The 27,000-nt window shown below is 42.2% G+C and overlaps 2 protein-coding genes across 11 annotated transcripts in view; one reads left to right on the top strand and one right to left on the bottom strand.

Annotated features, from left to right (window-relative positions):
* The window catches only part of LOC117148732 (glutamine-dependent NAD(+) synthetase), a 35,145-nt gene that overhangs the window by 353 nt on the left and 7,792 nt on the right, over positions 1–27,000 (top strand). Inside the window, exons 2-3 of the mRNA XM_033316297.1 lie at positions 10,084–10,194; positions 16,542–16,806. The gene's annotated coding sequence lies outside the window, so the exon portion shown is untranslated. The remainder of the gene's footprint in view (positions 1–10,083; positions 10,195–16,541; positions 16,807–27,000) is intronic.
* LOC117148730 (cytosolic carboxypeptidase Nna1) lies at positions 32–27,000 on the bottom strand. 10 transcript variants are annotated; one of them, XM_033316287.1, is made up of 16 exons: positions 20,702–21,140; positions 11,503–11,681; positions 8,139–8,291; positions 6,895–7,864; positions 5,954–6,740; positions 5,506–5,779; positions 4,963–5,243; positions 4,747–4,906; positions 4,534–4,692; positions 4,405–4,473; positions 3,174–3,265; positions 2,957–3,092; positions 2,306–2,884; positions 1,591–2,153; positions 1,141–1,533; positions 32–1,088 (listed from the first exon to the last, which is right to left on the bottom strand). In XM_033316287.1, the coding sequence occupies exons 1-16, from the start codon at positions 21,123–21,125 to the stop codon at positions 308–310; spliced, it is 6,000 nt and encodes a 1,999-aa protein (XP_033172178.1). In that variant the 5' UTR covers positions 21,126–21,140; the 3' UTR covers positions 32–307. The 10 variants fall into 10 exon arrangements, with proteins under 10 accessions (XP_033172178.1, XP_033172179.1, XP_033172180.1 ...); XM_033316288.1 differs by lacking the exon at positions 20,702–21,140 and adding an exon at positions 26,624–27,000 and having other exon boundaries at positions 33–1,088; positions 3,174–3,289; positions 4,306–4,473; XM_033316289.1 differs by lacking the exon at positions 20,702–21,140 and adding an exon at positions 26,624–27,000 and having other exon boundaries at positions 33–1,088; positions 3,174–3,289; positions 4,306–4,473; positions 6,913–7,864.

The following is a 27,000-nucleotide window of genomic DNA, read 5'->3' as shown; positions in this document are numbered from 1 at the left end:
ATTTTCTCATTTTGTTTGTTTTATTGCAAATCTCAATAGAAAACGTTTCGGCGACCAAAAAAAAGAACACATACACACTACGACTTTCAACATTACATATTTTAGGGATTAACTGTAGGTACAGAGATCGGGTTTACATATGCATAAAATACGCCTAAAGGTGTTATCAATTATTTAGTTAATTTTTCTAATCATTTTCTTATCGCATTTTTACGTAACGAAAACGGACGGGACTAAAACGGATTAAATTTGACTAAAATTTTGAATGAAAAACTCGGTGATGCACCTGGCGGGGATTCTGGATCAATTATTTCGGTGCTCCTGTTGACAAAGTGCGGGATTTGCGCTTCTTCAGCTTGGTCTTCACCTTCCGCACCAGACTGACGGTGTCCAGGGAGATTTCTGTTGCGGACTTGTTGGCCTGGACACTGGCATTGCTGCGCTGGTATTGCATTTGACCGGAGGATGAACCCAAGGCGCCATTGCTGCCCTTGGCCTGCAATCCGGCTGCATTTCTCATCCGCCTGGAGCTTCCACCGGTCATATTGGTCGGTTGCTGCACGGCGGTGATCACCAGTCCGCCGGTCTTGAATTTGTTGGGCGCACGTCCTCCGCCGTTGCCCTGCATTTGACCCATCACGCCGGCAGAGTGCATCCGTGCGCCCATAGCTCCCACTCCGCCTTGGCCCTTGAACAACATCCGCTTGTGCTGGTGGTGCATATGTTGTGGCTGCTGCTGCTGCTGCTGTGCTGTCGATCCTCCGGCGCTGTTGCGATTCCGGGCAAATCGAGTCACCAGCTGCGTGGTCTCTGCTATCTTCATCATGCTGCTAGACTTGCGTTTCACCTTACCGCCGGACTCGGCTGCCACCAAAGCCTGGATGACTTTGGCCTGGCTGGTCGTTCCCGTTGACTTTCTCACCATGTGCATGGGCTTGAAGGGCTGCTGCTCCCGGTCACGTTCGCGTTCCCGGTCCCTTGAATGTGGCGGAGGATCCTCCACCTTCAGTAGGCGCTGCGCCTGTTGCGGATGGGAGCGCCTTTGCTCCTCTTGTTGCTGCCACAGCATCAGCTTCTGAGAACAGGCACTGAAATAGAAAAGAACGTTAGATTTAATAGGGGAAGTAATCGCCCACTTACTTAAATAGATCAACTTGCTCCAGTTTTCTGTGTCTTCGTGGTGCTCCCACAAAGGCGGGTGGTACACCCATGGCGATGCCACCAGAAGCAGCTGTCTGCTCCCTGCCATTGGAGGTGAACATGTTTCGGTTCTGACCACTGCCACCTCCACCCGCTCCAGCTCCAGCTCCTCCTGCTCCTGCAGCACCACCGCCTGCACTTCGTATGGTCGTTGTAGTGTTGGCCATTTGGGATGTTGTTATCGAGTGACCCTTGTACCAGGCCAGAGGACGACCATCCGCATCCCCGTGCGCACCAGTCCAGACTTTCTTCTTCAGCGAAAGCTTGAGCTGCAGGTCATCGGCCGTTTGCGCATTGCCATGTCTCTGGGGAATGAAGTTGCTCGGGACACTCCTTGAAAGAGGCAAGCAAACCGAATTAGATTTCGCTAAATCATTTGGAAACACCCACCTTCTGGGGAGCGGTTTTGTCATCGTCTTTATTCCTGGCTTGGTATCGCCTATGTAAAAGTTGGCCTTGCCCTGGCCACCGCCGCTGCCATTGGGAATCTCCTGCTGATCGAGATTGTGCCACGAATAGGTTCGTCTGGCGGATGTGCCAGTTCCTCCGCCCTGCCGTTGCATCATGCCAATACCCGTGTCCAATTCTGGGGCAGTTCGAGGCGTCAGCTTGTAGACATCCAGTTTTTTTCCACCGCCCGGAGTGCCGCTCTTCGAAGGTGTGGTCACAATCAGTTCCGGCGGCATGTGCGCCGCTTTTGGTTTCTGCACCACCGTATCGCCAATTTCCTCGATGTACCGCCTTTGCAGATCGCTCTGGAGCAGCGTGTGCCGGAGCGGAGGCACTGCACCGTAACCATTATGTCCGGACGTCGGCGAGTGCTCCTCGTCGTCGGTGGAGAAGTGCAGATCCGAGCCCGGATCCGTTGTGGGCAGGTCCAGGGTGGTGCGCACCACCTCGCCACGTTTCTTTGTAGGCTTATTCTTAACCTTAGTGCGACGCGCCTGCGTGGACTAAGCCGATTAGATGCGGGAGATTTGAGGCGAGATCGGGGAATTATTAAATTAGTTGTGCTTGTGTGCTATAAGTATGTATCAAAAATATGTTAGGTATATACCTAACTTATAAGGTTGTCTAGAAGTTATTAAACTTTTTACCGTTTTACCTTCTTACGACGATAGATGTAGATGCGCCTATTGGCCAGCCACAGCCGGAAATTGCGATCAACGTGCAGTTTCTGATTGACCACCGGTTTCTTCTTCTCCGTGGGCATGAACTTCTTCTTTTTAGCAGTCTTCTTGGTGCCAGCACCACTAGCCTTCACCTTCTTTGTGACCTCTTTACTCGCTGCGGTGCTACCACTTGAAGCATCCGGTTCCTGTAGCGATTCCGATTGCGAGGAATCCATGCTGTCCGAACTGTCGGAACTCTGGCCTCCAGCCGGTTGATCACTATTGGGTGGCAAATTCCTGGCCAATTGTCTAGGCGTATGCAATTTCTGGATATTGTTGGTCTCTACAAATGGAGCTGCCGCTTGGACGGCCGGTGCCGGCGTGGGTGTGGCAGCACTAACGGCAGGACCACCGCCTCCACGAAGGCGTTTTCCACTTGGAGCCGCCTTGACACCCATTTTCTGACGCCTCCTCTTCAAGGTCGTTAGTGTTTTGAATTTGCGCTGGAACAGGGGCGTAAAATAGATCCTGTCCAGCTCGTGCATCACCTTGCGCATGCGTCGCATGCGAAACTGCAGTTCGGATTGGGGGGAGAAATAGGGTGCAGGTGCAGTGCAGTAAAACTAGTGGGACAAACCACTTACCTTGCGGATTTCGTGTATGACCTCAGGCGAACTGGGCGGTGCTCGGGTGGGAGCACAACATGGTCCCTCCAGATCGGACGTTGTTATCGAGTGTTTACCCTCATTATCCGAGCTGGAGCTGCAGTTGCCCTCGTCGCTAATGATCGTTGGTATGCATATGATATGATAGTAGTAGTAGATTAGTTAGGGTTAGTAGAGGATTGGCTGATGGACCCACCTTGAGTAATCTGACAGGGGTATATTCAATGGTTCGTCGGCACTAGAGCCTTCTCGCATCAGTCTTTCGATAATTTTTGATCGTAGCCTGTCCTGTTGTTTGAGTAAATTTAAAATCTATTGTAAATGTTAATGCATTAGGATTAGTCAGAAATCATACATTTGCTAAAAAAAAAGGAAATTAAATGGTAATCAATTTAAAACAATGTGAGTGTGCGGGTTAATCAAGCGAATCACTAAAGGCATGTGAAAAGCAGAAGAGTCTAATGCTAAGCAAAAGTCAAAAACGTAAATCATATGATAGATATGGTATTTATTTCAAAAAATAATATTTTCCGGTTATAATAATACGGTTACGCTTACGACTATCAACATCGAAAGAAACGCGAATCATAGTTAGAGCGACTAGGATAAAATAAAAGACCTATTGTGCCTGGCGATGCTGTGCTGTGTGCCATTATCTAGTTACGATTGTGCGGGATCAGGTGGGTGTATGTATATATACAAATATATAATTATATATAGATAGATCTACAGAGGTAATCTAAGGACCCATTGCGTGGATAGAGATATCCTAGCCACGCAATTGGGTGCTCAAAAACATTAGAAAAACTGCGATACGCGCAAATAGAGAGCATTAAAATTCACACAATTCAATGCCTCATATACATGTAATACCCGATTGGATAACATATGCATATGGTGTATATGTCCAGATATACGTTAGGCTATGTATATCTGCCATATAACTCTGGCCGACGTGTAATTGTTGTGTTGCATGGTATTTACGATAATGTTGATGGCTTTGGATTTGGGATTTGAATTCTGGGTCAGCACAGCAGCGCTTTAGGGACAAAACGCAGGCAGCGACGAGTTGGTAACAATAATTGCGATTACAATTACTCTATGCGATAAACGATATACGATTGACAATTGGCGATTAACGATTTACGATTATAGTTCAAGAACGATACAAAAAACGGCACAAGACGATGTATGGTTCTTGTTTTGGATTTCGGGCTGTGTGTGTCGAGAGCTATATTGTGGGCTAGTATTGATGGGATAGAACCTTCCTAGGAGACACTTTTCTCCACAGAACGTTTCACTTTTAATTTGTCGTTCATTATACATCCCTGATCGGCCATTTTCTGTAATTTCAATGCTTTCTGTTCGCGTTTCTCGCGTTTTCTTATCTTTTTGATTTGTTTAAACAACTTGGCGTGCCGCTTTACTTTGTTCGGATTCTCATCGCAGTAGTCCAGAAGTGTCTCACAAAATGCTCGTCCCATGTGCTCGTAATCCTGAAAGAGATCCGATAATCATCTAGGTATTCGAGTGAAGTGAATGGCCATGCAACTTACCTGCGTGTTGAAGTGCGTCCCCTTGCGCGATCCCAGCGAGGAGCCGCCAAAGGAGGCCTCGATCGTATAGCTGTTGGTGATGCCCAGCATCCAGACCACGATACGTCCGGTGCCCTCCTTGCTGCGCTGAATCTTAAACTTGCAGCTCTCGAAGGAGAACTGCAATGGGTTGGGGTTAGTATATAGTGTCATCTGATTGCACATAATACCCACCCGATCCGCACTGTTCTTGTGCAGCATCAGCGGAAAGACCTGCTCGGTTAACTTCTTCTCCGGGTTGCGTTTGTTCTCACAGCCATATATGAATATGTTGTGCTTGCGTGAGTGAGCGTGCATATCACAGTACATGGCCACGCCGCATTCCTCAATCAGTCTGTAATAAACAAATGATAGCAGTGAATATAGTTAACCAAAGATGGGCAAACTCACCTTCTAATCATGGCTTTGGTATACCAAATGGATGGATATGTCTCGCGTATTACCGTTCGGTACTGGCGGTTGAGGTCCTTGCCGGTCAGCGAGTTACGGGTATTGCCCACAATGACTCCGTCCGGATTAAGCATGGGCACCAATTTGAAAATGAACTTGTGCCGCAGCCGCTTGGCCACTGTGGTGTCCCCGGTGATGAAGTCCATCAGACCCTTCATCATCCACGAGGCTGGCGTCTCGCTGGGATGCACACGTGCCGACACCACAATCGATTTCTTGCGCTAAATTTGAATGGGAACATTGAGAAATTGAACATACACCTTAGTGGAAGATTGTTGAACAATGTGTGTACATATGTATGAGCCTTTTTGGAACATAATTCCAATTGCTAATTATAACTTTAACGACCTAGGCTGCTATCAACTTTTTGTTCGCATATAATGAATGAGTTTATCTAAGCACACTGCTGTTTGTGCAGGAGTTTCAAAAGTTTGTCTACAGATTAATTGCCATGAGATAGATGAGTTTGTGCGCCCAGCTCACCCGCATGTTCTCCTCGTTGGAGGAGGGCGCCGTCACCGTCAGGTAGTAGACATTATTGCCAGCCAAGGTGCGGCAGAGCAGGCGCAGCTTGCAGAACTTTGACTTGACCGGATGGCGCTGGATCTCCATGAGGTAGTCCTGCAGGTCGCTATAGGTGTACGGATAGCTGTGCGCAAAGAACACCGTATCGTCATCGTGCTCGAACTCAATGGTGAAGGTCAGCGTGTATGTGGAGTTGTCCTCGTCGTCCTCGTTGGCGCTATTGCTGGCACTTCTGGTGGGGAATATGGGAATAAACCAGTTGAAAATGCAGTTGAATAGCGGCCAATATCGTATGCAACCCACTTAGATTTCTCTAGAGACTTGATGTCACTTAAAAAAAAAGAGTCTACTCAAAGGCTGGGATATCAAAGTATCCGAAAGTTCTACGGAAGTTCCAATTACTTACTCATCATCGTTCCGATAGTAGCAGATGTTGTCCCCGCATCTGCGCCAGCCTTCGCTCTTCTCCTTGGCGCCCAGCGTGGAGTACATGACCGGTTGCATACCGTCGTTGTAGAGACTGTCCGATTTCACCAGATTGACAATGGAGAAGCGGTAGAGCATCTTGCGCCTGGTGCGTCGCACTCGGAAGTAGAACCATTGCTTGGACCGGCTGGTATAGAGATCGGGTCGCAGGTAGAGCTCGTAGTAGGTGGGCGTGATTTGGACCGCCTTGGCCAGGTTGCCGCTCTCGAAGCGCGATTCAAACTCCAGTCCATCGTACTCCTCCGGATTCATGGGATGGCAATTGGTCATGAAGCGGGCACCACCGACGGCCGAACGGCTAAACTGCGCTTGGGGTAAATCGGAGCAAAGAAACGATTGCGACGAGTTGGTGGTCGTCGTCTGGTTAGTACTTGTCGACGAGATTAAAGTGCCGGTCGTCTCCTGGCTGGTCATTGAACTCAGCAATATATGCTGATCCTTGGTCAGCCGGAAGACGTTGTTGCCGACGGGAGAGGAGGTGCGAGTGCCCATCGAGCTTGTGCCAGTTGTTCCCACTCCCATGCCCATGTTCTTTTCTTCCTTGCCACCCAGACAACCGTTCTTGTCGCGGTTGCGTCCCCTGGCGAGCGCCGCTGCCGCCGCCGCCACTGTGGCCGCATGGGTGTGGGGTACCGCTCGTAGGGGGGATCGCGAATGCGCCTGCCGATTCCTAGAGCAAATAAGGTCTTGCTGATGCAGGCCTTTAGCTGGGGGATGGGGGTTAATGTGGAACTAGAGAAAACCTTTTGGGCATTGAGTTGAAGCGACTTTGAATCTATAATCTTTGATTCTGTATGAAAAGCAACCCATTTTTGACTGGTACCCCAAGTTAAGCTAAAATCGCTCCAACTAGTTACCCACCATTTGCCATATGCTTACAGCCAGCCAGCCTGCTCCTGCTCTCGTCTCCCACCAAAGTTTCGGTATCCGAAACGGATCCGGAACCGGGACAAGGATACTTTTCGGCGCCACCAGCGAGCCGGGCCGAATAGCTTCCCAAGATTCTGCGCAAGCCAACGCCACTTCCCGTATTCTCTGCTTCCGAATCGGAATCATTCACCTCATCCTCATCTTCGTCACCCAAACTAGAACTACTGGAGTCCTCGTCAGAGGTGCTCGCCCTACGCCGACGACTGCCACTCGCTTCCTTTTTTAAACGCGATTTGGCTCGATCTTGGCAGGCACTTCGCTCGAAGGCCACCTCTAAGCGGGCCATGTTTGTTTTGGGCAACTTGACGGGGCCTACGGCGAACTGGTTCGATACCTTTTGGGATCCCGATGGCGGGACGAGATCTTCGTGATCCACGATCCGGTCGATCACCGCCTTGGTCACATTCTTTCCGAACTGGCTGAGCACGTAGCGCGGCGAGGCAGGCTTATATTCGCTGGTGTTGTTCTTCCAGATATCGTCGATATCGCTGGCATCCTTGCTGGCCTCCGAACGGCTGGCAGCTCTCGAATTTCGGGCTGTGCCACCACCTACGGGCGTGACCTCGGCCTCCTCCTGGTAGCGCTTCTTCTTCGCCTCGATGAGATCCTTAATGATGGCCTTCTCCTTGGCCTCACCGCTTCCTCCACAATAACCGCCGGACGTATCGTACTCATCATCGTAGTAGTCATCGTTGTCGTCTAGGGACGCACTGGTGGACCGATTGTCCACATTGTTGATCATCTTGGACACGCTGTTCAGTTTGCCAGGTGCACATTCACCGCCGCCGGCCAGGCGCATGGGCGTGGAACGACTCGGAGGCGTCGAATCCTGGCGGGAGTCCGAGGAATAGTCCGATTCGTCGCTGGACTCATCGTCCTCCTTCTTCGCCTTGGGCTTTTCCTGTGTGGTTTTTGTCGTTGCCTTTTTAGTTTTCACATTCTCATAAGGTCGCAAAAGTGGGTTAGTTTTAAATTCCCCCATTATTTCTTTTTTGTTTTAATGAATATACGATTTTCCCGATTACTGGTTAGTGCAGGTGCAGGGTGCATCATGTTATACTGACATTTTCGATTTGAAAATACAATGAACATGAATTTCAATTGGATTGGACAAATCGAAATCGAGCAGTTCTTGCGAATGCAATGTTTAAAAATTATATTCTAAAGATACTCACATAGTTCACGGCACTAATTGGACTGTAGCTGAACACCACAATGCCGTTCTCCTCGCCCACGGGACGCGGTTTCAGCTCGTTTCCCGTCGGAGCATTGAGCGGCTCCGGCACAGCGGGCACGTACGGAATGTGTATGATGCGCTCCTCGATGACCTGGATGGAAGGAGATCGGCAAGATATATAATAAGTTCAAAAACAAAAAACGCTTAAATAACTAGATAGAAATTCCCAAAAACGCGAATACTTTAGTGCCCAATAATTCAATCCATCCAACTGTTCAGTTTATTGCGTTAGCAATTTGTTCTTCAATTAGCAAAGCAAAGTTAACTTATTTATCGATCCCAAATTGAACTGAAATGTCCTTGCTTATCGCTTTTAATTAGTGTAATTAATACAGTTTCCACCATTACGGCGACACCTGTTGTTTTTTCAAAGTCTCGTTAATTAAAGGCAGTGATATTTGGTTTCCATGGAACAGATGTCACTCGCCATTGCAGTTCCCATCGTTTTTGCATTTGTTGTCCTTGCCAAGGAAATTGACGAACGTCAGTCAGAGTTATATTATGACATTTAAACTCCATGTCACCAACGACCAACGATTTGCTTTGTGCCCGGTGTCCCAGCTGCCCACTGATTGCCAAGCCCCATGTGAAGCCCCATATTCCCATTCGTTCCATTTCCCTTTTGACTGTCCTCAGTTGAGGCTTTGATGTCATTCTAGTGTTCTACTGACTTTCCCGTCGTTGTAATTCTGCCCACAAGCTTGAGCAGCTTATTTGCTTAGCCTTCTGATGTGCTTACACATGTAAGACGCGCACAGTGGGGCGATAACTATTTGCATAATGGGTAATAGTTACTAATGAAATTGATTTTCTTTAATAAATATGATTTAAACATTAAGCTTAAGTTTACTAGTCAAGTTTACCCGCTGCACGGATCTATTATTTGAATATCACTCATACGCAATGTTGGCTCATAAACATGCAATTGGCATAGAATCGCATTTTTCATATTTGAACTATAAATATCAAGTTTATATATATATATATATACTGAATAAGCGAATAAACATTATTTATCATCATTTGGCATACATGGCGTATGAGTACTTTCTACGCTGCTTTTGGTTTGTCTATGCAATCTTCAATAAACTTTAACATTAGGTTGCACAATTAAGCTGTTGGATTTGCCACAGACCGTACAAAATTTGGGAAAGCTTCATGCATTTAAATACTTGAAGAGTGTTTCCGAAATATTTTTGCCAAAATATTTGCCAGGATTTTTCCTGTTACGCTTACTGTGCAAAAAACAGGACGATAAAGCATGCAAATCTGATACTCAAACTCACTCACACACACACACGAACAGCGATTTGCAGACATTTGTGTCTGTGTGATGGCTTAATTGAAACATATCAACGTCAGTTTTTGCAACAATCCCCCTCTCTTTCTGCGGCTACTACAGCCGTCTCTTTCCCGCACTCCCTTGGGTTCTCTATTTATTTTGCTCACATTTTTCGGCTTTATTTATTTATGCTGCGATTTTGTATGTACGATGATATCAAACTAATTAGCTTGTTTATTTTACCCAACGAATTCCGTCTGCCTTCTGTCGCTTTCAGTTAATATGACCCTCTCGTTTTCCTGGTATTGAAAATTCGCAAAAAAAAAAGCAACAAAAGAAGCAAACTTTTTCATGCCCATTGCCAATGCCAGTGTCATTGTGGCAACAACTACAACAATAACAACAAAGCGAATCAAGTCGACACCGAAGGCGCTTTTCGAGAATTTCACTTTTTATTTGAGTTTGCATTTTGGACGTCACGGCCAAAAGGCCAAAAAAACAAAAAAAAAACGATGAAGGCACACGAAAGACGTTTCCCTCGAAAAACTTTCTTGACTTATTATTTATGTGTGTATTTTTGCTCTTTTAATTGCATTTACAGTTTGCCGAGTGTGCGTGTGTGTGCGTGGGTGCCTGGAGCCAAAAAAAAGGCAGCGACTTAACGGTAAAGCGACGAAGGTGAAGTGCGAGCAGGACAGCGACAGCAAATGTGGTGAGTTTGTATTTTTAAATGTATGGACTACAAAAATTTAAGGATTCATCGCAAAAATTATTCATTGTTTATTTCTAACGGTTACAAAATTATTTTTGTTAGTGCTACATACATTTTATGCGCCTTAAATTGCAATTTAGTTCTTTTCACTGTTACAAAATTCCATTTTTTTTGCGTTTACATTTGAAGCCATGTTAATTGACAAGGAAACGTTGGTCTTCCTTTGTTTTTTCGATTCATTCGAATTGCGCCACAAATTGCTCAGCAATTGACCTCCAATTGATTCATTTGCCACCCGCCTCCCCCTTGTGGCCGTCTGTTTAATCAATCAGTTGGCCAATTTTCTGTTTGACCCCTGAAAAAACCCTTCCTCCCACCGAAAACCCCCGCAAAACCCAACCAAAATCCCACCTCCTAACAGTTCCCATAAATCGCATTCATTGAGCGACCGACGGGGCGTATGGGTAATGTGTAATATTTGCCCAACACAATTTGGCAGCGCATCGAATGCAAATCGAGTACAAATAAATAAAATCGATTGTTAACAATGCTAACGACTTGGCCAACAATTAGGAAAAGCACGAAATAAAAAAAAAAATACAACAAAGGTAAAACAAATAAATAAAATCTCAAAGCGGAAACGAAAGGATTTTCATTGCACTTGGCGAGCGTTTGCCGCATGGGTATGCCATGGGTTAAGCGGGGGCGTTGGTGTGGGCGTGGCCTAGTGTGTGCACCTTTTATTGCAATTTGACCTACATAGAGGCAAGATGGTTGAGGGACACTACAGTCCCGCCCGCCTAAGTCGAACTTTAGCCCGTCAAAATCCGTGCAAATTTATAATTAATTACGTAGAAGAAGTTTGTTGATTGCCAATGTGCTTAAAACTTTCATGATCTTCCTCGCGCTACCATTTCATATACATATAAACTGTACCCAAAGTTCGACTTAGCCAAGTTGGCCTGTAATATCTTCGGATTTGCGGCGGCTCCTTTAAAGGTCTTCACCCCATTAACCCTCCGTCAGCCGGATTTTTATATGCATTAATATTTATGGGGCGCGGCACGCATGTCCTGCGATTCCCTGCCAGCAGACGAGGTGCGTGTCAAAGGCATTGAGGCTCATCCCCCATCCTGGGTAGAAATCTAGGACACCTTTTGCCTTAGCCACGTCCTCGTCTACGTCTATGTCCTTCAACGGCTCCTCGACGGGTGCATTGATTGGGCTTGGTGCTTGGAATTGCGATTGAGGTTGGCCGCTAAGGATTCCCCTGGCCAACTGCCACTCCACTCCACTCCACTCACTCACCTGGCATTCCACCGGCCATCTGGGGGCCTGCTGTGAGCAGTCATTGTCCTTGTCCTTCGGCAGGGCGAAGAGATCGCGCGGTTCCTTCAGACGTGCAACTGGTCGCAGGGTCTTCTCATCCGTATTCACAACCAGCTGATTGGTCTTCAGGCCCTTCGATAGGAAACTGCCAAGGAAGCCTGCAAGACAGGATAACAGGGAAATGGCTTAGTAAAGAGAAACTGACGATAGGCGGATGCCTTCACAAATAGTTGAGGAACATGGTTATGTACTATAGTAAAATAGTCAGGATAATGAGTACCTATGTAAATGTAAGCTATGCATGGCAGTTATTGGAGCCCATGTTTCTTCAATTTCATTCACTAGTTTTGCCCACAAACCATGACAATTGAATTGAAATACCTTTCATACCTTTCAATCGCTTTAATTGCTTTGCATTAGAGTTTTCAACTAGTTTGGACACTTCTTGATTTTGCTAAACTTAAGCTGTGTTGCGTAATTTTGTCAAATGGGAAAACCCGAACTCGATTGTCTCCCGAGTTAAAAACGAACTGTTTTACAGCACTGAAAAATATAGAGACTCGACCGATATGATGTTCAACTCAAGGCCTGTGTGTTTATGAGGGAATGCGATGGGATTCAGTGGGTCAGCAATTATATAAACATTTGTCGTGCCAAATGTTTCTCTCTTCCAGTTTTAAAAAGTTTACTTTCGAATAGGCGCAAATCGCCATTAATATTGGCCTAAATGAGCGGCATTTTGGGTGACTTTTGGCAACAACAATTAATTGTCATATGTGCGGGGAGGTGGGGGTGTCCCCTACATTATTTTCAACTAAAGTTTTGTGTGTGCATAAGATATTTCGTTTTCATTTCGCGCTTTTTGGAACGTTCTCTTTATTTCGCTTGTAGTTTTCCTTTTTTGTTTCTTTTCCCGCCATTGCAACATATTTTGTTAATTAATTTTTGGTTTCTTTCTCGTCTTTGTGCTTTCTTTGTGTGTCTGCTTAGTCGGTTTTTATTAGCACATAAAAGCCGATTTTGTTATCGTTTTTTGTTTTGTGTTCTTATTTTTTTTTTGCCATGCTTTGTGCTCCTTGTTGGCTTCTTTTATTGCAATTTTTCGCTGGAAAAGCGGAAAATGTGGGGGGTGGGCTAATGCCTGGCAACCAACTGTAAATCTTTGGGGGCTGCTTCCAGCGAAAAAGTTTTTCCGCAGCAGCCAACCATTTAGATCCTGTCAAGTCGATTAATATCGCTAATAATTTTCGGCTTTTTTACTTTTTATGTTTATGACCCACGGCAGTTTCCATGGATTTCGATGTGGCTTATGCTCGCCTTAAATGCAAGCCCATAAAATTTGTGTCGGCTGTGTAGCTTCAACAAATTTGTTGAACATCAGAATTGAGAAAATACATATATTATTCACAAAAGAAATGCAGCAAAAGAAAATCATATATATTACAACGAAATGTCAAGCATTAGGATTCGAAACAAAGAAAATATGATTTAATGGGATGCAAATTCGTATAATGGGAATCGTTGTAAAGAAATATTTAAATATTTAATCAGACATATTCGATTATTTGAAATGGTGTTTTGATATTCTATTAATCCAAACAGTTTCCCATATTGAGGGAACATGTTAAGTATTATTAAGAGTTCTGTGGGGGATCTTTTGGCAATTATTTTGGGAACCTGTCGAGGGGATTATTCAGTTGATTTTTCAGTGGAAGCAGTTGAGCACAAGTATGTCAAATTATTCATGGCTCATTTTGAATGGTTCTATGTGAGTGCACTGCAAAAAGTGTTTATTTACAAAAAACAGCGCTAGTACATATTTATCGAAAACATTTTGACTTAAACTGTATAAAAAAGACGTCGTTTGTTTTGCTTTGCGTTGATATACGTTTTTTTGAAATATGTAAAAATGTATAGATAATATTTATGGTATTTGATTTGTTAAGAACGAGATGGCCAAGATACACAATTGTAAGATATAGATAGGTATATATACATACTAATATAAAGATAGATAAAGTATTTTGTGTTTATGAAACTTGCAACTCAATGTTAATTCATTTGTCAATTAGCATGTACGAAAATCTTTAATATTTAAATTAATTTCTTGGAAAAATTTTTTGTTCTTATAGATTCTTCAAAGTAATCGTGTTAGTAGGCAAGATTAAATGTGTTTATTGTTTTGTATGCAATATAGTAAGTTTAGATGGATAATATAGTTTTCAGATTATGCTACCAATGCTTGGATTATTTTTCGCTCAGTGTAACCCCAAGAAATGTTCTTACCGGCACAGAATTTAGAACTCGCTCCTCCAAACGATCTCGAAAACGCGAAAAGGAACACGGGCGACGAAAGCGAAACGAAAACAGAAGAAGACGCTAAATGTGGTGGGTGGCGGAGGCGGTGAAAAAAGGGGGGGCGGCACTCACACAGCTGTTCGTATTAGCTGATATTTTGTTATTCTTTCGAACAACGATGTTCAAAATTTGTGGCACTCGAACAAACAGAAAACAATAAAACAAAACTGAAAGGTGACAATAGAAAACCGATATATGGCGGCACACTTTTTTTAGGTATTTGGATCTAAATTGTTTCTAATGTTCCGTTTTCGAATTTCCGATTTCCCTGTGTCTTTTATTTGGAGTCTTTGATTTTTCGTTTAAATTATGATTACGTTTTGAATTTGGTTCGATTATATTGCAATTTTGTTTTGAGATTTCGAATGTGTGTTTTCTTTGTATTTTTTTGTTTTGTCGTTTGCCGTTGCGCGTTTTGTTGTTGACTAAAACAGAAAACCCAAGCGAATGTGGAATGCTCAGTTCTGTCGCCGCGCTGCCGACGTCACTGTCGGCGTCGCTGCCTGCGAATATTATTTAATGCGAAAGAGCAGGCGAAATCGCACAGGAGAGAGTGTGAGAGAGCTTTTGCACTTTCGCTTTGTAAGTTTCGCGCTCAGCTGTTCTCGCCTTTACCGTTATCCTGCGCGCGTGTGTGTGGGTATTTGTCTGCCTGCCATTGTTATTGTTTGGCTGAGCTTTCGCTACAACTACAGCTGTTCCTTGCCGATTCTGTGTGTGCGATGTGAGTTAAAGGACTTCTGTTGCTGGTGATCTTCAGTTCAGTATGCAAATGTACTTTGTGCAACACTGGATTTTTTTTTGTGAACAGTTCGCAATTAAATTGCCAATCGATTTGCATTCAAGTTTTGGAATTAAAATTTCTTGTAATTTTTTGGCAAATAGGAATAGTTTGCATTGGTATTTAGCTTTTCAAAGCAGTCATTCTTTCATCTTAATGACCATATTTAGCAAATTTATGACCATTTGCTAAAAGTCAATTTCCAGATTCTCTGTCGAAAACTAAAAGGATTAAGGCAAAGGATTTTAAAACTAAATCATTACTCTGCATTTTGAAACGCCCTTATCCTTAAGCTGTTACCACAAAACCATATCAAGCACTCAACTACTTCAGCTGCACTTTTAAATGGAATGACAAAGCTCAATCGGCGACCTTGACCTTTCACCCCACGCAAAACCCCCTCTTCCCCCCCTGCACATGTGGTTTTTGTGGCTCTTTGTTATTGTTGGTTTTGGACTGCAATTTGGCGAGCTTTTAAATGTCATTTGTCGCCAGCAATTGCACACATGAAATTTCTTTTGGAAAAAAGATAAAGAAAGTAAATACAGTACTTTTTTGTTGTTGGTAAAATGTCATGAAACCTTATTCAAGCAATGCATTTTTCATGGGAATACATTTGGAACACATGGGCGATTCGGTGGTTTGGCCAAATGGACATGGGCAAACATTTCGCGTTCATTCATGGGAAAAGCGAAAAGAGAAGGGGGAAATTTCGGAGGAGAAAGGGCTAACAAATAGAAAGCTCGGGCTCTGTGCTTTCAATTTTCAATTGTTGCGCCAATGCGGTTGTCGTCTGCCGCAAAGCGACAGCAGGAATTTGGCGTTAATTAAATGTTTATGCTCAAATGCAAAGCCAGAGATCTGCGCCCGATCGCCTCTAATTGCCGCCTTTTTGCATATTATTTACTTACATTAAATTGTATTATTATTCGTAATATTTATGGCATTTTGTTTATCCCAATCGCAGGCATTCGGCCAATGCCTTTGAGGCCGGACCGCAAAAATCTGAGCAGATCGCAAAAGCGCAATATTATTGCCATCCCACAATATTTCACAATTTTTATTCGACATTTTTTTTTCTCGCCTAGGCGTTTTTTGCCTTTTTTCGACCGTTTATGAGTTTGCAATTTGCATTCTCGTGAAATTTGTTTAATACATTTCGTTGTTACATTTTCTTTGTTTGCCATTTTTCCAGACGCTTTTATGGTATTGCCCCCTCAGATCGTTCTAGATATAAAAATACCCCTGGATTTGGGGAATATACGTTCTTACTGAAAGTTAGTAACTAACTTGTAGTTGGTTTTCAAAAAAAACATGCATTATTATGCAAGACCTGCTAATTGCAATTAATTGCAAATTAATTAAATTCACATCCTTAAATGTTTAGCCAGGCAACTACAATAACCTAGATCCATGTAATTGAGCCCCTTTTGGCTAAGGGATTTTCCGAATTTTCCAATTCACCTGCAGCGATTCGCTTTGTATGGAATTGATATGCACCGATTATCGCAGCCAAGCGAAAATTCCACGCTAGACGTATTCAAATAGTCGAGGAGGGCTCAAGTCAATGAACATTAATGGGTTTACTGTCTTCTGAGTTTTGGGGTCTCTGGCTCTGTGATTTATGCAGGTGAAACATCGTTAATCGCAATTCAATGAACTGAAATGAGTTCGGATACCCCCTATTATACATAGTATAGACTCATTCTTGGTTGACAACAGGCAACGACTTGACTTTGATTTCCCAATTGCGATTCCGGAATTTCTGTGTTAATGATTTTGTGTTGGCGTTGCCATGACAGCCGCAAGTGGCAGCCAAAATCAAACAGTTTTGCGGCTAATTCTAATTCCATTTTATCCGAACTTTATCCGATTTCAGGTGGGACCGGAAGTGAGGTTGAGGGAAGGAAGAACGAAAGAAGGAAAGGCGAAAAGTTTGAAAACGAACAACGATTCACAACGATATTTTCCTACGGACGCAGGCGGTGACAAAAGCCCAACATTCAACAAATTCCCCATGCTGGTCATGTAGTACAGTGAACTATACATAACAGCAACAACCTAACGAACAACAACACCGAGGTGCCCTTAGACAATCTATAAAGAGAAGAGAAACACCAAACTCAACTAACAACAAATTGAAAGTGAGTATTTGCTTATTTCGAACTACTTATGTATGACAATCGGTGTTTGGATTTACTGTTATTTACTTGATTGAAATCGATATTTTGAAATGAAATGGTTGGTTTCGGTTGCAGAAGTCCTACTGTACTTATACTTTGTTCGATGAGGCTCAAATTGATTTGACAAATGTTCTTATCCTAATGGTGAAAAGTAAAACGCCATTTAGACAGACAAGTTCAAACACAAACAATATAAAAAATGTAAGCAATAACAATACACAAATAATATAACCAATGAGAAAACTTCTTTCGATTAATGTTTTTTAAGATATTGAAGGCAATTTATAAGTGCGCTACACTCAATTATGAACAACAGAGCAGTTAAAATGAGCATTTTTGGAAATGTGTTATAATAATGAATACTATATATGGTTTATTCCCGAGGAATATGACCCATTACCTCCACTGGACGTGGTCAGCGTGCAGACGGGAAATAGCTGCGCCTGCAGGAACTGCACGCGACCGCCTCCAAAGTCCATGGTATATATAGTATCTCGATTTCTACGGCATTATGATGTGGAAGGATGGGCAGAGTTAGCTAGCTATGCTGTATTTGGGTTGGGACTCAAATGGGAGCACAGACTGTTGATTGATTTCACTACCGTCGTGCTTCACTTGCTTTTGGCACACATTGAAAAAATGCAAACCACTCGGATATATCCTTTAAACTAGGTCCTTATGCAATCGCAGTGGATAGCGGCTATAGGCGGCATTATTGTTGGTATTCACAAACCGATTCCGAGCCCGATTTCGATCCCGTTTTCTAATCCGATCCTACGACACTATGGCACTATGCAGTTTTGTTGTGGCTCTTTGTACGGCTCGTTTCGCATTGCGTCGTCAAATGATAACCACCGATTTGGCCAAACTGAGCCGCAGTCGATGATTCGAGCCGTTGTGAGCCAACTCGAATTTCCACTGCGACTGTTATAAACAAATAAACAAAGCCTCGTCAGTTCTCGCCCGCTTTCTCTCTCTCTCTCTCTCTCGCTCTTTTGTCCAATTCTCGTTGTCTAATGTTCCAAGGAAGTGCAAGGCGGTAGTCCTGGCACTCTACACATACCCATACACTTCATATCTATGGCTCATAGTCCGCCATCCTAACCATCCCATGGAACCTATCCATCCATGGCATGCCGTGAACATGAATTCGATTCGATGGCTCAAACAAAGCCAAAGCCAAAGGCAACCAGCCTTGGATACGCCAAAAAAAAAAAAAAAAATAGAAAAAAAAAATGAGAAAAACTAACGAACACAGTTCGTGGAATTTTTGTGCATATTCTAACGAGCAACAAATGTTTGCCGAAGGTGGAGCGCGATTCACGGATACGAATATCTCCAGGTCACGTTTACACCGAACGCTGTAGAGATTGTTTGCTAAACAACGAGATGATTCCAGTTAAGAGCAGATGAAGTGTATTATTAAGCGGTTTATTGAACGACCAATTCGAATTTCTTGGCTTACTTAATCTCTGTAGTTCGTTCATCTTTTCAAAATATTTATAGCAAATGCTAGATGTTTATATTTATTTCTGTAATTTTGGTAAACCATTTAGAAGATCAGCTGCTGTCAGTTCTAACAATTTTCTAATAGCTAGAAAAGCCAGGCATAAAAATAAAAACGTCGCAGCTAAATAGAAAATTTAAAAGAAAAGAAAGAAGGGAAAAAATCAAAGCACAGCCTCGATGCCAAAACAAATTTGTCAAAGTCGCTCCTCGGCGGCATAGGAAAACCGTTGGTTGGGGGGAGATGGGGGGTTGGAGAATCAGGGGTGTGGCAAGAGGGGTGCCACACCGTGGGAAACTTTTCCTAGAAGTGGGTGGCGGAAGGGGGGTGCGTAGGCAGGGAAGAAGCAGCAGCTGTCAGCTGCCTACGCGGACACAAAACGAACAGGTGTCAAAGAGCGAGAGGAGAGAGAGTCAAGCGAGAAGAACAAACTTTTAATCACTCGCTCCCTATCGTCCTCCCTTCTCGTTCTCTTTCTCCTCCTTCACGTTTCTCCTACTTTTTCTATTTGCTTCTGCCTATGAGATTAAGATTATGTCATCGAAGTGGCTGAGCAGCGAGCAGAAGCAGATAAACCATATAAGGTGAAGAAAGCCGAATGCGATATACCCTTTCTTCTAAAGGTCTTCCGAATCCCTAAGGTTATTATGTTCAAACGAACAATGTGAAAAACCTTTTCTACTACGTTTTTTTTTGTAGATCAATATATTATTGTTCCTTATCAATTTGATACAGGTTCTCTGTAAAATGCAACAATACCCCGCACAAGAGTATTGTTGAAAGAAAAAGCTGCAGCAACGATAGAAGCAACAGCAATGATCTTGATCGTGCAATTTATGTGTTTTCTATTTTGGCAAAACGCCGTGACTGCCAAGGCGAAAAGAAGACTCTCTAACCGAACCGTAAACGCATGCCGTCCTCCTCCTGACCCCGCGCACCTGCTCCTTTGTCCATTTTACACGCTTTTCGCTGATTTTCGACCCCTTTACCCCCACCCCCGATTTTCAAGACCCTGCGCCGCTTGGCCCTCGTCAATCATCGAATTGTGCCAGCGATTAGCTTTCGCCACCCCATCCTCCGATTTGTCCGCCAAGAACTTTTCTCACTTTTCGATTCTACAGTGAATAACGCACTAAAAACTTTCGATCTGAAAGCTTTTTTAAAGATATATATCTATGATATATGATATTTTATAAACTCAATAATCAGTTGCATTCACAGTTCTTATAAGTATATAATTATTGATCTTGGAATCTACAAAATTTATGTTTTTGAATAAAATTATCGATATATCAAGAAGCATATTGGAATAATTAAATTTTAAACTAGTTCTTGTTTCCTCTCTAGCCAATGTGCACTGTATCTCTACTTTTTCAGCTAGAGCTGGCCGCTTTGGGCAAATTAACAAATTGCAATTAAAAATTTCCGTTTGCCATATTTTGGCAGCGGTCGACATGTGTGTTTTTGTTCACACAAAAAATAAAATCACCCGAATCCGCATTTCGATGCTGTATAATAATTGTGACAGTGATAAACGATGTACACGAATTGGAAGTGAAAAGCGAATTATGGGATTGCTGAATAATATTCCCGATGGATATCTGCAGATTGTGCATGCTTCTTTTGATGTTAAAGCTCTAGAGGGAGTGAGTCAATGGTATAATATAATCGTATTTCTGAAGGAGACGTCTACTACCCTTTAATATACTCACAAAAATTACGTATACGACATGGTAACCAGACTAATGTTTAATTGCCTTGCTCACCACATAATTGCTAGCAATAAGAAATACATTTCGGAGTGCTTAAATTATTTTAAAACAATTTACTGCTAGCCTCTTTAAAGCAACACACTTTTACGAGATGCCAACACGACGTATGCGTAATAAACTGAAACGTTATTCAGCAACAGCGGATAATTGCTTGCATATTGGTTATCTTTTATCAAGACTACGGAAGTCTTTGAACATTTCTTATCATAAATATTTGAGAGATACTTTTAAGGGTAACCCAAAATCCGTTTCTTGTGTAACCTTCTTGAGTGGATTTCCTTTGTTCCGCTTTTATTTTTGCTTACACATCAAATTGAATCTTCATTATCCGTCGACAGCGCTTGAGTGAACATATTGAGTGGCACGCGGGTGGAAAAACGAAGTGCACCGGAAAAAAAGCATCATGTGAAATTATTTGTATCAATTATGTATGTACAATTAATGTACATATTTCGCATCTTAGCAATTGCTCTGTATCATTTTATCATATCGCATGAATGTGATATTTAATTGCATAGTTCAGCATATCGTTTTCATTTTTCTCAGTGTTGGGTATGGAGCATCTAACGGCACTCACCATTCACATAGTCGCCCAGGACTAGAGAGCATTCCATGTCATTGCATTTGAAGTTGGCTCTCACCACATTGACGTTAACGGTACTGCTATCTCTCTTGAGCTCCAGCTCATCTTGCTCTCCCTCGTCAGCATCCTGCTTGGATTCTAGCTCGACTCCCTCTTCCTCGCCCACTTCCTCTGCTGCTGTCCCTCTCTCAGCGCTCTTGCAGCGTTCATTGTTGTTGCTATCATCGCTGCAACTGCTGCAGCATCTCTCCGCACTGCCCCCGCTGCTCGCGCTCCCCAGCGCCATCTCGCTCTGATGCAAGGGTATAGGCTGCAGGAGAGCGAGGGGGCAGTGCCGTCTGCTCATCGAAGCCGAGCTCAAGGTTCTCAGCAGACGGCTCAGAGAGGCGGACATTGCCTCCCTCTCTCGCTCCGCCATCTTGGATGGATGCACTTCAAAAAAAAAAAACACACACAGCACTCAAGAACACAGATCAAGGCGCGCGCGTGCCTGTCCAGCCCAACTAACGGTTTATCTCGGAGTCGCTCTCCTCTTCTTCGGCCAGCTAAGCTCAGCTCAGCTGCTAGCGCAACTGCTGACTGAGCTGCAAAACCAACGCGGACGACAATGGTGGCCTCTGCCTCTGTCGACGTCGATGTCGCTGCCTTTGGCGAAATTGCGAATCACAGTAAACCACGGCATTAAAATTGTTGCTGCCACGGCGTTGCCTTTGTGCAAGGCACCGACGAAAAACAACCGTACAACAAAAACAAACTGAAGGCCCGTACAAAAGGCCGAACCGGATATACCCTTAAACAAGGGCTCCTCCTGCGGCGGCTAAAAACATGATAGTTCAGTAGCAGATAATACACCAAATTAGCAAGTTTCATAACAGTATCTTTGTCTTTACTAATTGAAGCTACTAACTTGATATTTCAAATATAACTACTGCTTTCTAGATGTGCAATATTATCCACTAATTAGTATCACTATTTTATAGATGCCATGCGTTTCCTGACTTGGTCGCAAAATGCAGTTGTGCTCTACCGCGTTAGAGTATTAAACAAAAACAAAAAAATAGTTTTTCGCTGTTTTGTTGTAGGCCTACTACACGTGGCAATGCAGGCGGTGGGCGGGTCAGTGGGCGACTGGGTGGAACTGTAACTCCCCTTCAGCCTTACCACCAACCCCCCACTCCGCCATCTCCCCTTTGAAACTCCGCCGTGATTAACATAAATTGCGCACGACATGGGCTATATAAACAGCGCAGAAAAATCCCAGCACTCATCCCTGTAACGCCACTGGCGGAGCATTTGTTTTGCGATTTTAAAATATACATATAATAAAAATATGCTCACTAAATCCCATTGCTTATATGAGCCTCCTCCTTTTCGGGCCGCCCACTCCGCGAAAGTCTAGCCCTTTTTGGTTGCCTACTTTTTGGCGCGTGAGCGATTTCCATCAGTGATGATGAAATTTTCGCATAATGGCATAAATTTATAACCCGTAACTCTGTTAAATGAAACAGATATTTCGAGCTTTTAAGTGTTTGTTTCTATATCCATTTGCCATATTTGCACATTATTGCAGCCATTTGACATTTGTGTTTTATTTGAGTTGTGCCAAAATGTTGGCACATGGACTTAATTTGGCGATGACAGATTGGCGCATTTTCAAAATAAGCAATTTGCAAGTGAAATAACCAACTCAAGCATATGCATATGATGTTCTATTATTGCGAATAAATATTTGGTAAAAAAATGCAATAAATTATCAGATGGTAATCGTGTATAACTTTGCTAATATCCTTTACCGAAATCCATCTTAAAAAAGCCAAAAAGGACGATAAAAATAGCTGATTTGGCAATACCGATTCCCACTCATTGCTGCCGACCCCCCAACCCGAAGTCTCGCTCCTCCGTTCTTTGTGTGTTTTGCATGGCCCGCTTGGCACCAATTCCTTGTTTTTTTTTTTTTTTTAGTAGCTTCAAACTTGGTTGTTTTTGGCGGAGATGGAGACGATGTCGGCTTATTGGCATTTGACAGCGCCCTGGCAGCGGCGGGACGTCCTTAGAGAAGAGGTCCTTACGGGCGGCTCAATCTCAATGACTTGGCGGTGGCGCCACGCAAGGGAAACGCTTGCCTTAAAACTGTGCCACAGATGCCAGTCGCTTGATTAACACACAAGCAGAGCCCGTTGCTTTAAAAAAAAAAAAAACAGGCTACCAAATTAACCCTATTTAGTCTAAATACCCATACTACCGATTGTCACGAGAATCATACTCGTAATACCATCGCGCCGCAGCAATCACTAATCGTAAAAGATAATCTGCGATTGCCACGTATCGATTAATATAATCATCGAATCACCGTGGTAATCTGCGTAGTTCGTAGTTTGCCGCCACCACACCCAAGGATTCATTTCCGCCGGATATTGCCACGAGGCGTCATATCGTTTTTGTCTGCAATGCGTCATTAGGCCCACGGGGCAAGCTAAGGTAACCCAAACCCGGCTACCAACACGAGCTGCAACAACACGCCCGAGATCCCCTACAGATATAGACCCCCCGCCCTGATGGAACCCCCCATATTATAGCCTTGCGTCGCTTGCATGTCATTTTGCTTCACCAATTGGTTGCGTCTCCTTTGTTCCTTTTGATATACATTTTTTGTTGTGTTTGCTCAATGGTTTCGTGTAGCATTTTTTTCCATTTTTTTTGTGTTTAGTTTCGTATTTTTGGCTGCGGCCGCCCGCAGCACAGTGAAGCCCATCCGTCCGTTCGTAATCCCCATTGGTATTTCCCCACTTCCGGTTGGAGCGGGGCATGGTGGCATTTTTGGGGGATAACCAAGTAAAAGACAGTGACAGGAGCCGAAACAGAGCGACAAGTGCTTCGTTTCGACATTTCTCCATTCCCTCAGTTCTCTGCTATTTTCTTCGTTATTGATATGCATTTTGGAGCCAAGACGAAAATAGACGCCGGCACCAAAAAAAGAAACATATTGCAACTATTTACGGTGAACGTCAGGCGTCAGGTACGTCAAATGCCAGCTAAAAAGCCAAAACTACAGCGGCGAAGTGGAAGTTTTTCCTCCTTTTGTTTTTTTTTTTATTCCGGCGAGCGGAAAAAAGTATGGCGGTCTTTGATTTGCCAAGCGATTTTTCAAGCTTAATTGATAACTGCAGGACTGCAGGGTTGACTAATTATATTAATCCCTTTGCTGCCTATCAATTAACCTTACTGATCACGCAGATAGTTAAACTTTTGTTCTGACGAATTTGATTATGAAAACTGCCGTATTTGTATTACCCGAAAATAGTTTCTAATTTGGCCAAAAATTAATTTTACAAAATTAGTTTAAAAGTTAAAGGCGTTGTTAGTATTGGTTACAAGGAGTATAAAATTAGCCAAGTTATAGCCAAAAATGCCAACTTGAAAATTGAGTTTTTTGCCAAAAATAGTTTCGCACATTTTTTGTGAAAAAAATATTCAGTATTTTGATCAAAACATTGGAAATAATGACCCAAATATGGAATGTCATACCTCGTTGAGTTTGTTTTTTAAATCCCAATCGATTTGCATTCAAGTTTGGGAATTCTAGGATGTTTCAATTTTTCGCAAATTTTGATGATGGTACCCCTTACAAAAAATGCGAAAATTTGGACAAAAATTAATTTTTACAAAATTAGTTTAAAAGTTAAAGGCGTTGTTAGTATTGGTTACAAGGAGTATAAAATGGGTCTTCTTTTCGCTCTGTGACCACTATTAGCCAAGTTATAGCCAAAAAAGCCAACTTGAAAATTGAGTTTTTTGCCAAAAATAGTTTCGCACATTTTTTGTGAAAAAAATATTAAGTATTTTGATCAAAACATTGGAAATAATGACCCAAATATGGAATGTCATACCTCGTTGAGTTTGTTTTTTAAATCCCAATCGATTTGCATTCAAGTTTGGGAATTCTAGGATTTTTCAATTTTTCGCAAAAAATGCGAAAATTTGGACAAAAATTAATTTTTACAAAATTAGTTTAAAAGTTAAAGGCGTTGTTAGTATTGGTTACAAGGAGTATAAAATGGGTCTTCTTTTCGCTCTGTGACCACTATTAGCCAAGTTATAGCCAAAAAAGCCAACTTGAAAATTGAGTTTTTTGCCAAAAATAGTTTCGCACATTTTTTGTGAAAAAAATATTCAGTATTTTGATCAAAACATTGGAAATAATGACCGAAATATGGAATGTCATACCTCGTTGAGTTTGTTTTTTAAATCCCAATCGATTTGCATTCAAGTTTGGGAATTCTAGGATTTTTCAATTTTTCGCAAATTTTGATGATGGTACCCCTTACAAAAAAAGCGAAAATTTGGCCAAAAATTAATTTTACAAAATCAGTTTAAAAGTGAAAGGGGTTGTTAGTATTGGTTGTAAGGAGTACAAAATGGTACTCCTTTTTGCTCTCTGACCATTTTTAGTCAAGTTATAGCCAAAAAAGCCAATTTGAAATTTCATTTTTTTGCCAAAAATATTTTCCCAGATTTTTTGTGAAAAAAATATTTGGTATTTTGATCAAAACATTCGAAATAATGACCGAAATATGGAATGTCATACCTCGTTGAGTTTGTTTCTTAAATCCCAATCGAATTGCATTCAAGTTTTGGAATTCTAGGAGGTTTCAATTTTTTGCAAATTTTGATGATGGTACCCCTTACAAAAAATGCGAAAATTTGGCCAAAAATTAATTTTACAAAATCAGTTTAAAAGTGAAAGGGGTTGTTAGTATTGGTTGTAAGGAGTACAAAATGGTACTCCTTGTTGCTCTGTGAGCATTTTTAGTCAAGTTATAGCCAAAAAAGCCAATTTAAAATTTCAGTTTTTTGCCAAAAATATTTTCCCAGATTTTTTGTGAAAAAAATATTTGGTATTTTGATCAAAACATTCGAAATAATGACCGAAATATGGAATGTCATACCTCGTTGAGTTTGTTTTTAAATCCCAATCGATTTGCATTCAAGTTTGGGAATTCTAGGATTTTTCAATTTTTCGCAAATTTTGATGATGGTACCCCTTACAAAAAATGCGAAAATTTGGCCAAAAATTAATTTTACAAAATCAGTTTAAAAGTGAAAGGGGTTGTTAGTATTGGTTGTAAGGAGTACAAAATGGTACTCCTTTTTGCTCTCTGACCATTTTTAGTCAAGTTATAGCCAAAAAAGCCAATTTAAAATTTCAGTTTTTTGCCAAAAATAATTTCGCAGATTTTTTTTGAAAAAAATATTCGGTATTTTGATCAAAACATTGGAAATAATGACCCAAATATGGAATGTCATACCTCGTTGAGTTTGTTTTTTAAATCCCAATCGATTTGCATTCAAGTTTGGGAATTCTAGGATTTTTCAATTTTTCGCAAATTTTGATGATGGTACCCCTTACAAAAAAAGCGAAAATTTGGCCAAAAATTAATTTTACAAAATTAGTTTAAAAGTTAAAGGCGTTGTTAGTATTGGTTACAAGGAGTATAAAATGGGTCTTCTTTTCGCTCTGTGACCACTATTAGCCAAGTTATAGCCAAAAAAGCCAACTTAAAAATTGAGTTTTTTGCCAAAAATAGTTTCGCAGATTTTTTGTGAAAAAAATATTCGGTATTTTGATCAAAACATTGGAAATAATGACCCAAATATGGAATGACATAAGCAATATAATTAAGCACAAAATGGGTTGGTTGTAATTGTGTAAAATTTCAGATCGTATTAATACATACTTTCATTGTTTTAAAGAGAGGAGTTGAAAAAGCTTGGATGCAAAATATAGAAAAGAAAATGAACAGAAACGGTTAAAAACTGTTTCCTTATGGAGATATGTTTTGATATCTACTTATATTCTAAAGTATATTATATACTATAAATAAAGATGTATTATATGCGATATATATTTTGACTCACCATCGTTTTGCTTGGATGGCTGCTGTTGGACCTCACAGAACTCCGGACCCACCGCCGAATTCCGGTTCTCCTTGTCCTTGACGCCCTTCTGCATTTCGGGAGCGCTGTTCCTTCTCCTCCTCCTTTTCCGTCTGGCCCTTCACAGCACGTCCTCGAAATCTTGAGATTTCGTGACTTTACTTGATGTGCGGATGTTGGGTTACCAATTCGTGGATGCGATTGATGGACGAGCCTTGTGCTGAATTTGTCTCCCGATTAGGAATGCGATTTTTCCTTTCGTGCGATCATGTGAGTTAAATGAGTGAGAAAAGGGTGAATATGAATAAAAACAAAATGGTACGGATGGGTTTTTGTGTGTCTAGTGTGTATATTGTTGG

Source organism: Drosophila mauritiana, chromosome X, assembly GCF_004382145.1.
Source record: "Drosophila mauritiana strain mau12 chromosome X, ASM438214v1, whole genome shotgun sequence".
Taxonomy (NCBI): Eukaryota; Metazoa; Arthropoda; class Insecta; order Diptera; family Drosophilidae; genus Drosophila; species Drosophila mauritiana.
This window is presented reverse-complemented; position numbering and strand designations above follow the sequence as displayed.